This window comes from Rhinopithecus roxellana, chromosome 19 (assembly GCF_007565055.1).
Source record: "Rhinopithecus roxellana isolate Shanxi Qingling chromosome 19, ASM756505v1, whole genome shotgun sequence".
NCBI classification, from domain to species: domain Eukaryota; kingdom Metazoa; phylum Chordata; class Mammalia; order Primates; family Cercopithecidae; genus Rhinopithecus; species Rhinopithecus roxellana.
Window position 1 is genome coordinate 14,942,069 of NC_044567.1, and position 16,549 is coordinate 14,958,617.

General features: G+C 39.1%; 1 protein-coding gene across 1 annotated transcript; it reads left to right on the forward strand.

Moving 5' to 3' along the window:
- Positions 1 to 5,500: 5,500 nt before the first annotated feature.
- ZPBP2 (zona pellucida binding protein 2) lies at positions 5,501 to 14,974 on the forward strand. Its single transcript, XM_010379278.2, has 8 exons — positions 5,501 to 5,996; positions 6,139 to 6,204; positions 8,146 to 8,271; positions 8,922 to 9,083; positions 10,037 to 10,255; positions 10,808 to 10,890; positions 13,032 to 13,212; positions 14,507 to 14,974. Exons 1-8 carry the CDS (start codon positions 5,948 to 5,950, stop codon positions 14,599 to 14,601), a joined length of 981 nt encoding a protein of 326 aa, XP_010377580.2. The 5' UTR covers positions 5,501 to 5,947; the 3' UTR covers positions 14,602 to 14,974.
- Positions 14,975 to 16,549: the final 1,575 nt, after the last annotated feature.

Below are 16,549 nucleotides of genomic sequence, written 5' to 3' on the forward strand. Positions count from 1 at the left end.
AAACCACAAGATGATATAAAAAATATTTTAAATATCAAAAACATGGGCCAGATTAGTCAATTTTGGGTAGCCATAATGAACCAGATATTTTACCACATCAAATACTCTATCCTCAAGGACCTGACATTAAAATAGCCAAATTCACATAATTAACCTCTTTTTAAAATTTAAATGTTAAAGTTTTTGCATTAAGCATAATCTATACTATCTCCATGGACCTATAAATGTAATCTAAGCATGTAAACACAACTTTTAAAAATTATTGATCTATATTCTCTTTCCATTTATAGTCTACACATTCTAAATTAAATTCTACACAAGTTTTCATTCTTTTCTTCTTAAGCGAGTCTTCATCCAGGCTTATTAAATATCTATGTTAGTACACCAATAACCTAAGATATGTTTCTTTATTTATTCTATATAATAAGATTAGTTTCTTTATTTCACATTAAATAAATGAATTTGGAAGTATTAACATTTATAGAGAAATATTCCAGTTTCTATGGATTTACACGATTCTGTACATTATCCTTGATATGTGGTATGGTTAAGGCTAGGAAAAATAGTGTCGGAGTACTGATTTATAATTTCATAAAAACAAATTAATCATTTGTAATAATTAAAGCATAAGAGCTTTTTAAAAATTATTTTTCCCATAGTATACAACAGCCCAACTTTTTTTCCTTGTTATTGGCCAATAAAACCTTTGTTAAAAATTACACTTCAATAGACCATTATTTAAATGTTAAAAATGCAAAATTTTTAGTTTTCAACCCATAATTTAAAAAATTAAAAGCATAAAGTTTTTGATATCTTAATAACTTAATATACTCTAGAAATAAAGCTGCCAAAGATCAGTTCATTGTTAATTAGAGATCCTCCCATTATTACGAAGAAAATATTCACAATCTTCATATTTATCAAAGTAACGTTTTAGTTAGGTGTCAATATCTCATTTTTAATAGAATGAAATTCTGAATTTCATAATCCCACCATCCCCCCAAGTTGAGATGCATTTGCCATTTTCAAGGTTTTAGAAACACTTGCTGAAAAGACCATTGAAGAGTTTACAGTAGCAGTGTGAAATTTTAGGTATCCCAAGGAAGTACAGAATGAAAAATGTTTGAGAAGCGAGGATAGCGTTACGACTTTCAAAATTAATTAATATGAAACTCCTAAAGTGAACCTGATTTTTGCGTTGGGTAAAGAAGACTCATTAGAAGATCGAATTCCAAGGGAATTTTAAAGCCAACCGCTTTAAAATGTACCTTTCCCATATGACACCATTTACCCTTGTAAGAAAATAAGTTACTCAGATTAGCCTAATTCCAATGAACACTGAGGCCATGAAGGAAAAAATATCCAAAAGTGTTAGTTATTCCACCCCCAGATTTGCAGGCGTTTCAGGGACACCCCTTAAGTGCTCTTCCTCTGCAGATGTAGGGTAGACCCCCCATGTCTGACAACCCCTTAGAAATAAAATTGCAAAGAAGTTATCACTTTCCAAAGGGCGGGGGAAGGACAAGTGAGAGACGTAAGAGAACCGACGCGCTTTGTCCTCTGAAATACCTCATATTTACTTTTGACAAAAGAAATAAATAGAAGCAAAACCGAGATTCATAAGAAACTCTTTCTGCTGTGCACAGGCCAAGCTTCTCAAAGACCCCGGAGAAAAGAAGCGGGCTGGAGGCTCACCTTCCATGTCGCTGCCGGGCCCGGCTGGAGCTGCCGCTGTGGCTACCCGGCCTCTCCACGTGCTCCTGCCGTCGCCTGGACTCAGCGCGCAGCTGGCGGGAGATTCCCGGCGCGGGGAGTCCCCGGGATCCGGCCGCTGCGTCGGCGCAGACTGAAAGGGGCAGGAGCCGGCGACCTGCCGGTGCGCGGGGTTACAGCGGCGCTGGCTGGCGGCGGCTTTAAAGGACGCTGGCCACGGAGTGCGGCGGGTTCCGCACCTCCAGCCCCCTTTTGAATGTCAAACCCAAGGAACCCTGACAGGATGGAAATGGCGCATCACTAAATTGTCTCAAAATGTCTATTTTAGAAGGATAATGGATGAGAAAAGTAATATCACACGGAGGGTGGGGGGTCAGCCTTGCTTTCTTGGCAAGCTCAAGTTCAAAGACGTTTATCTTAAATTGAGGGAGATCTGGAACTTTTTGTCTAGATTCGGTGATAACAGCCGTGAAAGTATCAATGAGAACTCCCTTCTTTCAAATTTTTTTTTCCTTCCTCACTTTTTCATTTCGCATGGTAAAAGTTTTTGATCCAAGTTTTCAGAAAGACAGTTGGATTTTGGCACTTTTATCAATTCAACTTTTTAATTTTTGGAAGCAATTATCTCACTTTTGTTTTCCCTCTGGGAACTGCTTGGTTTATTTGCCACGACTCACACAATACTACCCACTCTATATAAATAGAGTGAGTGTTTTATAGAGTGTGTTGATTTTCTCCCAGCCTGCCTTCTTCCAAATAGACACCTTACAAAAATACGTATAGGGTGTACCAGAAAATTAATCAAAGAAAGTAGAGCTAAGGGTTGAAGGTAGGGGCAGTAAGATAGTAAAATTAACTTAAAGATGTTAGTATACAGATATGTATCAGCCAACATCTTCTCCCAACATCCTCCCTACTGTCCAGAGGTAAAGCACACATTTGACTGCAGAGAGAGGAAAGGGGAAGTGACCACAAAACTGTTTTTCAAAGCAGAACTTTTCTTCACATTGAAGTTTAAGTGGCATTGTTCAGGTGAGCCCTTCTAAAGATGCCCAGAGTGTTGGACAATATACGAATGAGTCTCAAAAGGCCACCGTCACCGCTATTAGAAAATTATATGAGTGTATACAAATATATTTGAGACTTAAGGTTGAGGGTTTGTGCATCAGCTGACCATATCAGAAGAAACCCACACTTACAAGTTAAAGTATAGATGCTGTAATTTTATGAATTGTAGTTTTAAACAATAGTACGTCATTGGTAGAGGCAGTCTATGTGATGTCTGTATATACAAATATATTTAAGTGGGTGAAAAACTACACTGGCTTTAAGCACCACAGTAGCATCTCTATAACTGCATGAGTTGGGAGTTCTGCAGGATATCAATTTTGGAGAAATACTCTAAACACTAGGTCTAATTTTAGTACTGAAAGGGGAAATTTGTTGTTTGTTAGTTTCTAGAAGCAAAAATAGCACATCAAAAGTAGCAGAAGAGGAACTGTAAAATTTCACAAGGATGGTATGAGGATGAAAACTTATTTGGTTATTAAAAAGCTGTAGGCCAGGCGCGGTGGCTCACACCTATAATCCCAGCACTTTGGGGGGCCAAGGCAGGTGGATCACGAGGTCAGGAGTTCGAGACCAGCCTGGCCAACATGGCGAAATACTGTCTCTACTAAAAACACAAAAATTAGCTGGCTGTGGTGGCGCACGCCTGTAATCCCAGCTACTCAGGAGGCTGAGGCAGGAGAATCGCTTGAACCCTGCAAGCGAAGGTTGCAGGGAGCCAAGATCATGCCACTGCACTCCAGCCTGGGCGACAGAGTGAGACTTCATCTCAAAAAAAAAAAAAAAAAAAAAGTTGTAAGGAAACTTTATGATTTTCCATTACAATGTTCTCTGTATATTTGAAAGTAGAATGTGTTAGTACTCTGTAAATAGTTCAATACTGAGTATTTCAGACTCCCGAGAGTGACACCTAAGGGGATTGAAAGTGGACTGGTAAAATAATTTATGTAGCTACTCCATCTTCAAGGAGATGCAGCATAAATCCCCACTGTTTAAGTGTGGGTGCACAAAGTGACTTCCTTCCAAAGAGTATAGTATGAAAGCGGGGGAATAAGCTGACAGCGGAGAAACCTAACAAACAGTACTTCAGCCAGCAGACCAAGGTTAACATCAAGTGATAAGGCATGTTGATAGTATGTCTCCTTGATATGATGTGATGAGAATGTCATTTTATCTCTGTAATCTTCATCCTAAGAACCCATAGTTCCAGTCTAATATGGAGAAAGACAAAATTCCAGTAGAGAGGCATTCTACAAAACACCTCACCAGTTAAAGCCAGGTCAAGACCTTCAAAAACAAGAGAAGTCTGACCCAGCCAAGGGGAATCTAAGGAGATACAATGACTATAGGTAATGTGGGATCCCGCATGAGATCCTGGAGCAAAAACAAACAAACAAACAAACAAACAAACAAAAAGAAACGGGGTGGAGAGGACATTGAATAAAAAAGTAAGGAAATCTGAATAAAGTTTGGACTTCAGTTAATAGTAATGTATCAATATTAGTTCATTAATTGTAAGAAATGTACCATACCCATGTAAGACGTCAGTAATAGGGAAAATCGGGAGGGAGTATGTAAAAACTCCCTGCACTGTTTTTGCAATTTTTCTGTAAATATAAAACTCTTCTAAAATAAAAAGTTTATATAAAAAGAGTGGATGGGTACTTCTGACAGACAACTATTACTCATTTGGTTAAGTCTCCTCTCATAGGATTTAGTTTATCACATAGGATTTACAAGGATCAATTACTTACAAAAAACCGAGAAGCCAATAAAACACACTGTGGATTTATAATGTACTTTGACAAAAACTGGAATGATGAACTTGTAGGGAATCAAGATAATGCCTAAATCTGTCTTCATTATCATCACCTTAAGAAGAGAGCAGTTGAGACCAGACCATGAATCCAGACATGGTAACTGACAATGGGTGGATCTGACTCACTGAGTCACATTTCATGGCTTATGCTATATAGGTAAAATTAACAGTGACTAAAAATGAAATTACTGACAAAGGTTGCTCCTGGACCATATGAGATAGTCCAAGTACTGACTCGGCTCAAAGGAAATAAAACCGAAAACTCTTGATCTCACCCAAAATAACCATTCTGCACCCTGTCTGAACCTTGGGCTCTCTCTACTAACCAGCCTACTCAAAACCACTACTGAGGGTGGTGTCCCGCTGCTAAGAAACAGACAACACACAGGGCCTTTCGGGTCACCAAACTAGTAGCCAAGAAGGAACCATCAAAGGCGAGGGCATGATCCCCTTTGGAGCTCCCTGATCTTGACTAATCATTCATCCCTACAGAAAAAGCCAATCTGGCTCTTGCCTTACAACTGGGCCCATTTTTAAAGCAAGGTCACTTCATCAACCTAGATACGTTTGCACTGGGGGAGGTCTCTCACATCGCCTCATACTTGAAGTGAAAATGAAGATTCAACGTTCCTCTAGAGTGGGAAGGCCCAGAGGCGCCTTCTTGGCTCAGCAGTGGCTCCTCTGGGTCTTGGTCTTGCGGGTAAAGAATGCAATTAGGTAAAAATCGCGTGTCAGTTTGAAAGAGATTGGACACACAGTTTCAGTGTTCATGAGAAGAGAGGCGTAGGAAATCCCCACTGCTTCACGTGAGGGGGAAATTGTCACAAGTCTCTGCCTTCCTCAGGTCCCCTTCCTAGGGGATTCCTCATCGCATCCCCTAGCCGCCCTACCCCACCACGGTCCTTGTGACTCGCGGTGTTCTCTCCTTGATCCCTTCAGCCCCTAGATTGGGGAATCCCCGGAACGCGACGCTGTGGCTTCTTTTCCTTTACTCTCTTCCTCCCTTCCGCTCCACTCACAGAACAAGGGGCCAGGAGTGCGAGAAAATGGCGCCGGAAGCGAGGCGCGAAGAGTTCGCGTGCCTGCTGCTCTGTGGGCGCGAGGGGAGCTGGCGTTCGCCTCGCCTCCCTCGCGGTCGCCCAGCCCCAGCGCGCGAGAATCGAAGCACGCACGCGCTCTCCTGCGCGTCCGCTCCCGCGGTGGCGACGGACGGGTAGGGGGGGGCGACCCCGGCGTTCTGCTCCGCACTGTGGAGGAGGTGGGGAGGTGCAGAGGTGTTGGGCCGGGGCTGAGGTAGGAAGGGGTCTGTCCCTCGACGCTTCCTGCGACGCCAGCCCCTGAACTGTGATGCGAACGTGGGTCCTACTCCCCGCGGTGCTCTGGTGCCTCACAGGAGGTGCGGCTCCCTCCGCCCGGTGCCCAGTCCTCTCCCTCTGCCCGAGCTTCCCGGTCCTGCCTCCTTCGCCTTGCCCTGCCCTGCCCGACTCTGAACCCCGCTCCTCTTCTAAGTAAAAGTCAGTGGTTTCTTTCCTCCGCAGTCCGATGCCCGCGATCTACGTTATTCGATGCGAAGGGCTTCCTTTATGGCAAGACAGGACAGCCAGGTAATAAGGACCTCTATACACGCGGGCCCATTGGAGGGGCCGGAACTGCGAAGCTCTTCCCGGAAGAGCTTCCCTTACCTGGAGGGAAGGGGAACGAGCCAGCCTTTATTGAGCATCTATTATACCAAGAAATTGCTTGGCAGTTCACGACGGTCGCATCTTTTCATCCTTACAGCGACCCCTATTGTGTCGCCTTGCTCTAAAGCCTTGCAGCTCGCAAGGGGCTGGGATTTATTCCAGATCTCTTTCTCTGATGCCATCTCACTTCCAGGTGTCTCTGCTGCTTTGCAACGCGGGAAACCCACGCAGAGGAGTGATTTCCAAGGCCTTCAGTTTGGAATATCTTTAATCTTCCCCCTTATTAACTGGAAAACTCACACGCATCCTTCAGGGCTCAGCTCAAATATCCTCTATCTCTGCAGTGAAACTTTCCCAAGGAAAATTAATTACATAGCTAATTTTAGATAAATTGAGCCAGTTGATAGCACGTGTCATGTTTAGACTCCTTGTATGTTTGGGTTCTCTCCCCGACCCCCAACCAAATTGTAGGACGTTGTCTTCATGTGCTCAGAGCCTGGCATTCAGTAGGCTTTAAAATTAATATCTTTCTGGGTTGCAGTGATTCCAAGCATACCATCGTTCTGTCCACCCAACCAGAAACAAGGAGTAATCGCACATCTTCCTATATGCCCCAGATAGGCTTAATTATTGTTCCTAATGGAGAAAATCTGCAGTTAGAGATGGGGTTTCACCATATTGGTCAGGCTGGTATAGAACTTCTGACCTCAGGTGATCCGCACGCCTCAGCCTCCCGAAACGCTGGGATTACAGGCATGAACCACAGCACCCAGCATATATGTGTGTGTGTGTGTGTGTGTGTGTGTGTGTGTGTGTGTGTATGTGTGTGTGTGTGTGTATATATATATATATTATATATATATATATATATATATATATATATATATATATATATATTTTTTTTTTTTTTTTAAGACAGGGTCTCTCTCCATCACCCAGGCTGGAGTGCAGTGGTGTGATCTCGGCTCACTGCAACCTCCGCCTCCTGGATTCAAGCAATTCTACTGCCTCAGCCTCCCAAGTAGCTGGGATTACAGGCGCCCACCACCATGCCCGGCAAATTTTTGTATATTTTTAGTAGAGACGGGGTTTCACCATGTTGGCCAAGCTGGTCTTGAACTCCTGACCTAGGTGATCCTCCCAAAGTGCTGGGATTACAGGCGTGAGCCACCACTCCCGGCTGATCATCTTTAAAATAGTGTTGCTGAAGTCTTTTTCTGAACTTTTTTTGAGAGGGAGTCTCGCTCTGTTGCCCAGGTGGGAGTGCAGTGGTGCAGTCTCGGCTCACTGCAGCCTCTGCCTCCCGGGTTCAAGCGAGTCTCCTCCATCAGCCTCCCGGGTAGCTGGGATTATAGGTCTGCATCACCACGCCAAGCTGAATTTTATATTTTTAGTAGATATGGGGTTTTGCCATTTTCCTCAGGCTGGTCTCAAACTCCTGGACTCAAGCAACCCGCTGCCTTGGCCTTCCAAAATGCTGGGATTACAGGCATGAGCCACCGTGCCCAGGCCTTTTCTGAACTTTGAATTGCTTCCACCAACCCTCCAAAAAATTATGATTTGAGTGAGTTCTAAATCTGTATATTAAAATGAACTTTAAATGTATAATGCATATTTTTATAAACAAAACTGTAATATGGAAAAATGTCATGACTCATGACTAATAGGTGTAGAGTTTTTAAAAAATTACTATGAGAAGCAAAAAGGACTTCAGACTAGCATTCTAAATATTATATATTGATTTTTTAAATAGTGAAATCCAGCAAGAACTAATTCGTGTCTTCAGGACAAAATGGTAGGAGTATATTTCTTAATTTAATTTTGCTATATAATGTAGTTATACATTATTTTATTTCCTCACAGAAAAAATATATGTAAAGTTACATCAAAATAGTCCAGTCCTTATCTGTATGGATTTTAAGCTTTCTAAAAAAGAAATAGTGGACCCCACCTACTTATGGATTGGGCCTAATGAAAAGACGTTAACAGGTAAATTTGATTTTAATATGTACTTTTTTAATGGTGTGAACATATTTTTAGAAAATCACTATTGCTTATTGGAAAGAACAAATTGAAATTTAATTTTAATGGCAGTTTCTCTTGCTCCCTACTTAGAAAAATCATGTTATATTTTGGCCACTTCCTTATTTTCTCCTTATGCAAAAACTGAAGTGGTAATTTTTGTGCCCTACTTCTCAGAGCTGTATTAATTCAAAGGTCTTTATAAAACCTAAAATTTATCATTGTAGCACCAGTAATAGGAGATGAAATATCTAATATATAATTTTTCATGATGTTAAGAGTGCCTTGGAACATAAATATTATTAATTAGTTTCCGTCTTGTCTGAAGAAATTGTGTAGTACTACAGAGCAATGTAATCCCTTTTTCTGAATTACTGGTATGAGCCAATTGACACTAGATGCCAAGAAACAAAGAAAACCAAAATATATTTCAAAAGTGTACTTATCTCATGTAGTCTTCCATAGAGTAATAGGACAGAATTAAGATTTTGTGGGATTCTTAAAAGTTGAGATAGTTCATTAATTTTTTAAAATTTTGTATCTATTTGTAACTCCAAGTGTACTAAATAATGCTTGATATGTTGTATGTTAAATAAGTAATTTACTATTCTGTTTAGGAAATAATAGAATAAATATAACTAAAACTGGACAGCTGATGGTGAAAGATTTTTTGGAGCCTTTGTCTGGACTTTACACATGTACTCTTTCTTATAAGATTGTTAAAGCAGAAACCCAAGAAGAAAAGACAGTCAAAAAGAGATATGACTTTATGGTCTTTGGTAAGAATTTAGGCACCTTTTAACTTGTACATTTAGTTCGGATCATAATTAAGTGTATGGTTTCTTCGTTTAATGAAAAAGAGTCTGTAATAGGTGACTATCACCAATTATGACTTACAGAATATTTTGGGATGTATTTGACTAAGCAACTCCTAAGTTGACATGAAGATAGTTTATCCTAAATAATCTTCTTTCAACTCCCTACTTGCCTCTGTCTAGATATGCAAGCACATCTACTTTATCACAATTTAGCAGGTAATTTTAAAACTGATCTTTAATTCTATAAAAGCAAGTTGGCCGGGCGCGGTGGCTCAAGCCTGTAATCCCAGCACTTTGGGAGGCCGAGACGGGCGGATCATGAGGTCAGGAGATCGAGACCATCCTGGCTAATACGGTGAAACCCCGTCTCTGCTAAAAAATACAAAAAACTAGCCGGGCGACGAGGTGGGCGCCTGTAGTCCCAGCTACTCGGGAGGCTGAGACAGGAGAATGGCGTGAACCCGGGAGGCGGAGTTTGCAGTGAGCTGAGATCCGGCCTCTGCACTCCAGCCTGGGCGGCAGAGCAAGACTCCGTCTCAAAAAAAAAAAAAAAAAGCAAGTTAATGATTCTTTCACTGGGCTGTGCTGACAGCAATAATAATTTCTGTGAATTAAGGCCCTCCCCAAAAAGTCTTTCTTTTTCTTGATACTGTTATCTATATAGCCAACCCACAGAAGCCATTTCTCTTGATGTACCAAGTAGATAATATATCAGATGAAAACAACATTTTTCATTAAAGTTAACAGTTTTGTGTATTTTTGTGAGGACTAACTGATAAAACGTTATTAGATAAGTTTCTATGCTGATTGCAAGATTGATGGGATTGAGTATTACATGGTATTTGAAAATTGTTTGGTAGAGGAAATTAATGCTAGGCACCATTGCTTTTACTCTCATCTTTCTGTTTTTAAAGCCTATCGGGAACCTGATTATTCGTATCAGATGGCTGTACGTTTTACCACGAAGTCTTGCATAGGGAGATACAATGATGCGTTCTTTAGAATGCTGAAGAAAATCTTGGATAATCTAATATCTGATTTGTCATGCCATGTCATAGAGCCATCATATAAATGCCATTCTGTTGAAATTCCAGAACATGGCCTCATACATGAGCTATTTATAGCATTTCAAGGTAAAATTTTTAAAATTTCTTTAATTTTTAATTTAGTCCTGAAGAACAATAGATTGCAAAATTAATTACCATGTTAATATAAGATATTTTGAAAGTAATAGGTCTTAGATGTTTGTTAAGCACTAAAGTATGTAGTTGACCTTAGCCTGTTGATGGTTTTAAAACTTAACACACTAATTACTTTCAAATGACATATTGTTGCTTCTTTAAAATCAATATTTTATTAATACAGCCTTTATGCAGCTAATATTTCACTTATAACTTCTTATAGAATTTTAAATTGTATTTTTGAAAACTTAGTAAAAGTGAATAACCAAACCAAATTTATTTCTATTCATTTTAAAGCCTTGTAGTTACTTACATTAGCCCCCAGATGGAGTGAAACCATCAAGTATAAATTATTCAAATTGTGCACCTTGTTTTATTACTAGGATTAGATAGCTGGACTAAACACATGCCTGCATGCACAAGGAATGCAGCACTTGGACCTTTGTTGAAATGTTTGGAACTTTTCAGAATCCCTTTGTGAATCTATTGGTTTTTTCTCTTCAGTTAATCCTTTTGCACCAGGGTGGAAAGGTGCTTGCAATGGATCTGTTGACTGTGAAGATATCACTAATCATAATATCCTCCAGGTGAGAATTTCATGGTAAGGCAGAAGTATTTGTCTTTTTCTTTTTTTAGAGACAGGGTGTCACCCAGGCTGGAGTGCAGTGCTGCGACCATAGCTCACTGCAGACTCAAACTCCTGGGCTCAAGTGATCTTCCTGCCTCAGCCAAGGAAGAGTATTTGAAAATCAATAAAGCTATTTTAAAAATTTTTGTAAATATTTGTTATATTGAAACATTTCTTTAAAAACCAATTTCTCCATGTTGTGAATATTTATCAATAATAAAAACATTTCTAAGGAGGAAATAAATTATTTTTAAAAAAACAAATATGAAGTTATTTAATAATATTGATTTTTCAAGTATCGATTTTTGGTTTCAGTTTTTTAAACTGAGGTTATGAGATTCTTAGTTATTTCAAGATGTGATTTTTTTTTCTTTATCAAAAGAGAGCTGGAGTATCAAGATGTGTTATTCTGGAGTAGCACATCTGTAATATTAGATAGTTCCCAAGGTTACTATTATGTATTTTATCTATTACAGAAGGATAGATCCCTGGTCTTTGTTCCCCAAGTGATGATTAAATAGTAACTTAAAGAACAACTTCACAAACATGTCACCCTACGTTAAGCCAATGGTGCTTCCAAAATTATATCTACATTGGTCATAATAGTTGCTCTCCCCTCTACCATCCTCAGAGGCTAAGGACATAGTCTTAAAAATCCCTTCACTCTCTGGTCTAGTTCCTGAGCTCAGACCCTTAATTGATACTGTGCATGGCTTATGAGAAGTACTTAGTTAAAATTAGTTATTATTAAATTCTGTGCTCAAAAACCCAAAATTTACATCATCAGTTTATAATGCTAATTAAAGAAAAGTCTTTTTTTCTTTTCTTTTTTTTTTTTTTTTTTTTTTTGAGACACAGTCTTGCTCTGTTGCCCAGGCTGGAGTGCAGTGGCGGCCATCTCAGCTCACTGCAAGCTCCATCTCCCAGGTTCAAGCAATTCTCCTGCCTCAGCCTCCCAAGTAGCTGGGACTAAAGGTGCGCACCACCACACCCAGCTAATTTTTTGTACTTTTATCAGAGACGGGGTTTCACCATGTTGGCTAGGCTGGTCTCACTCCTGACCTCAAGTGATCTGCCCACCTCAGCCTCCCAAAGTGCTGGGATCACAGGTGTAAGCCACCACACCCGGCCAAGAAAAGTCTTACTTTCCGTTTGGCTCTTTTTCTTTGATGATCATGGAAATTAGATATAATGAACCCCCAATTATCTACATATGGGATAGACATTGCAAATAATTCAAAACAAGTTTTTTAGTCTTAATTTTTCTTTTCATTTTGTTTTGTTTTGTTTTTGAGATGGAGTCTCATTCTGTCACCCAGGCTGCAGTGCAGTGGCGCAGTCTCGGCTCACTGCAGCCTCTGCCTCTGGATTCAAGTGATTCTTGTGCCTCAGCTTCCCGAATAGCTGGGATTACAGGTGCCTGCCACTACACCTGGCTAAGTTTTGTACTTTTTAGTAGAGACGAGGTTTCACCATGTTGGCCAGGCTGGTCTCGAACTCGTGGCCTCAAGCGATTCGCCCACCTCTGCCTCCCAAAGTACTAAGATCACAGGCATGAGCCACCGCGCCTAGCCTAATCTTAATTTTAATTTTAATTTTTATTTATTTTGGTTTTTTTTGAGACAGAATCTTGCTCTGTCGCCAGGCTGGAGTGCAGTGGTGCCATCTCGGCTCACTGCAACCTCTGCCTCCTGGGTTCAAGGGATTCTCCTGCCTCAGCCTCCTGAGTAGCTGGGACTACAGGCACATAACACCACACCCAGCTAATTTTTGAATTTTTAATAGTGACGGGGTTTCACCGTGTTGGCCAGGATGGTCTCGATCTCTTGATATCTTGATCTGCCCGCCTTGGTCTCCCAAAGTGCTGGGTTTACAGGTGTGAGACACCGTGCCCAGCCAATTTTTCTTAACCATTGCACATATTAATTAACAACAGCTGATAAGGTCAAGGCTAGACTAATTTTGGTGTTAACACACACCTTTTCAGGAATTTATATAAAGTATGGCATGCTTACAGTACATTATTGCCTATGATACTGGAGGATAAATTTGGCTCATGGTTTAATAATTGTACCTTTCTCTGGTATTTTTCAACCTTAGGCAAGAAATCGAATAGAAGAATTTTTTTGGAGCCAAGCATATATTTTCTACCACAACTTTAATAAAACTCTACCAGCAATGCATTTTGTGGACCACAGTTTGCAAGTAGTACGTCTGGATAGCTGTCGACCAGGCTTTGGAAAAGATGACAGTCTACACAGTAATTGCGCTAGCTGTTGTGGTAACTATAAAATATAAATATCTAAATATTTAGGTTATAGAGTCAGAAGAATATATATAAGTAATTCACTTGGCATAACTGAATAGGATCTTTACAGTGATTCTCTTACCAAAAAAAAAATATATATATATATATACATGTATATATATATATATACACGTATATATATATGTATATATATATATACGTGTATATATATATATATTTAGCTAAAGGGAAGTAAAAATTCAAAGCCCCCAATTTTTTTTTTTTTTTTTTTTTTTTTTTTTGAGATAGAGTCTCACTCTGTCACCCAGGCTGGAGTGCAGTGGCGCGATCTCAGCTCACCACAACCTCCGTCTTCCGGGTTCAAGTGATTCTTCTGCCTCAGCCTCCCCGGTAGCTACCACAGCTGGCTAATTTTTGTAAAAAGTAGGGACAGAGTTTCACCATGTTGGCCAGGCTGGTCTCGATTGAACTCCTGACCTCAAATGATCCATCTGCCTTGGCTTCCCAAAGTGCTGGGATTACAGGTGTGGGCTACTATGCTTGGCCCTTTTTTTTTTTTTTTTTTTTTTTTGAGACGGAGTCTGGCTCTGTCACCCACGCTGCAGTGCAGTGTGGTGCAGTCACAGCTTACGGCAACTCTGCCTCCCAGGCTCAAGCCATCCTTCAACCTCAGCTTCCCGAGTAGCCGGGATTACAGGTGTGCATAAACATTTTTGTATTTTTAGTAGAGACAGAGTTTCACCCTGTTGCCCCAACTGGTCTTGAATTTCTGAGCTCAAGCAGTCTGCCCGCCTTGGCCTCCCAAAGTTCTAGGATTACAGGCATGAATCACTGCGCCCAGCCAAAGCCCAAATTTCTAAATATAGCTATTTTAATGTATATTAAGTCTTCCTGATGTACTCTCTTGTATTATAAACATTTCTATAATGTTCTGTCTTAACCTACTGTACAATGAAGGAAAACATAATTGTCCTACCTAGAAAGCAGGGAACTAGGAAATAGGAACTAGAAAACTAGAAATAGGAACTCATAAATGGGGCACTGCAAAAGATACTGTAAAATGCTGATAGTAAAAGAAAAAATAGGATTCTCCCTTTCTCCTATTAAGATCATCAAATTATAAAGTTTGAAACTCGTAAATAATCTTCCACAACTTAAATGAGCTGAACATTACTTGGTATAATATAGGTACTGAAATGGTGTGATATTAAAGGCAGATTTATATTGTTGGCATGAAATACCTCCAAGTGGTAGATGGCATAAAATACCTCTAAATTATAATTACTCCCTGTGTTTTCCTCTGCAGTGGTTTGTAGTCCTGCGACTTTTAGTCCTGATGTTGGTGTAATTTGTCAGACCTGCGTTTCTGTCCTTATCTACGGAGCTAAATCTTGCCCATAAACTTCAAACAAAAATCAGCCATATGAAGATTAGAGGTGAAAGCATTGTTACTTACTTGTGGAAGTGGGGGACATAAGATGATTTTCACATCTCAGAGCATCATATATAGTTCCATTAAGTAAAATCACTAAGACCAAACCACTGGAAAACACGCATTTTAGAAACTTTAAAATAAATGGTTAACATGGCATTTCTAAGAAGGCATTTAATCCAATATCTCCAGTGTACAAAGGAAACTTGAAGTATTAATGAATGATTTTTAATGAAATGTTTTATTGTTTACAAACAGTATGTTGCTTTGTACCTAGAAGTATAGTAAGGTCAAGAAGGGTATCAAAGTATAATAAAATAAAAATTTTATACTCTCCATATATTTATTTGTTTGGAATCGCTCTTGTATGATATAAAGGCGTGTATATTATCTTTGTATTAGAACCAAAAAAGTTACTTATTTTGGTCCCTATGATTTTACTTTTAAGATAAATTCATATACTGTATTTTTTAAAGTTTAGGTTTAGGTTATAGAATAATAGAGCAGAAAATACATAGAGTTCTATACACCTACCGCACCCCATACCCTCATTCCTCCTTACACAATTTCTCCTATTATTAAGATCTTGCATTAGTGTGGCACATTTGTTACAAATGATGAACCAATATTAATTTGTTATTAATTATAGTCCATAGTTCACATTAAGGTTCATTCTTTGTGTTGTAAGTTTATGTGGGTTTTGACAAATTCATAATGGCATGTGTGCACCATTGCAGTTTCATACAGAATAGTTTCACCACCCTAAAAATCCTCTCTGCTTCACTTATTTATCCCCTCCCCTGAGCCCTGGCAACCACTGATCTTTTTACTGTCTCTACAGTTTTGCTTTTTCCAAAATGTCATGTAGCTGGTTGGAATTATACAGTATGTAGACTTTTTAGACTGGCTTCTTTCACTTAGTAATATGCATTTAAGCTTCCTCCATGTCTTTTTGTGACTTGATAGCTCATTTTTTATTGCTGAATAATGTTCATTGTATGGATATACATTGTATGGATATAGCATAGTGTGTTTATCCATTCGCCCATTAAAGGAAATCTTGGTTGCTTCCAGTTTTTGGTGATTAAGAATAAAGCCGCTATAAACATTTGTGTGCAGGTTTTTGTATGAACACAAGTGTTCAGCCCAATTGTGTAGATAACCTAGGAGTGTGACTGCTGGAGTGTGACTGTGTAGTTTTATAAGAAGCTGCCATACTGTCTCCCAAAGTGGCTTACCATTTTGCATTACCACCAGCAATGAAAAAGTATTCCTGTTATCCTTATCCTTCCCAGCATTTGGTATTGTCAGTTTTTTTTTATTTTGACCATTCTAATAGGTGTATGGTGGTATTTTATTGTTTTAATTTGCAATTTCCTAATGACATCTGATGTTGAACATCTTTTCAGATGGTTATTTGCCATCTGTGTATTTTTTTATTGAAGTGATTTTTATTGAAGTGACTCAAAGAACTCTTTGCATATATAGATATATGCAAAGAACTCTTAAGAACATGTATATATATATATATATATATATATATTTTTTTTTTTTTTTTTTTTTTTTTTTTTTTTGAGACAGAGTCTTGCTCCATCACCCAGGCTGGACTTTGTGTATTTTGGATACAAATTCTTTTTAATAAATCTTTCAATTTATTTTCTTAGTAACTTTAAAAGACATTAAGTTTATTAACAATAAATTAAATACTATATTAACAGATTGCAACATATATGCATGTAATATATATGACAATAAAACTACAAAAGACAAAGTGAAGCAATGTTGAAGGCAAGGTTCTGTATTTTACTAGAATTAAGTTTACGTATTAATCTGAAGTAGGCTGTGATAGAATAATGCGCATATTGCAATCACTGGCGCTACCACTAAGACAACAACTGAAATAATACAACTCAAAAA

What these genes read in the sequence shown, in the direction of transcription:
- ZPBP2 (XM_010379278.2), top strand. Translation starts at nt 5,948, where the DNA reads ATGCGAACGTGGGTCCTACTCCCCGCGGTGCTCTGGTGCCTCACAGGA. An exon ending in TGGCAAGACAGGACAGCCAG is followed by an intron (nt 6,205 to 8,145) that starts GTAATAAGGACC and finishes ATTTCCTCACAG; the next exon opens with AAAAAATATATGTAAAGTTA. An exon ending in TAATTGCGCTAGCTGTTGTG is followed by an intron (nt 13,213 to 14,506) that starts GTAACTATAAAA and finishes TTTCCTCTGCAG; the next exon opens with TGGTTTGTAGTCCTGCGACT.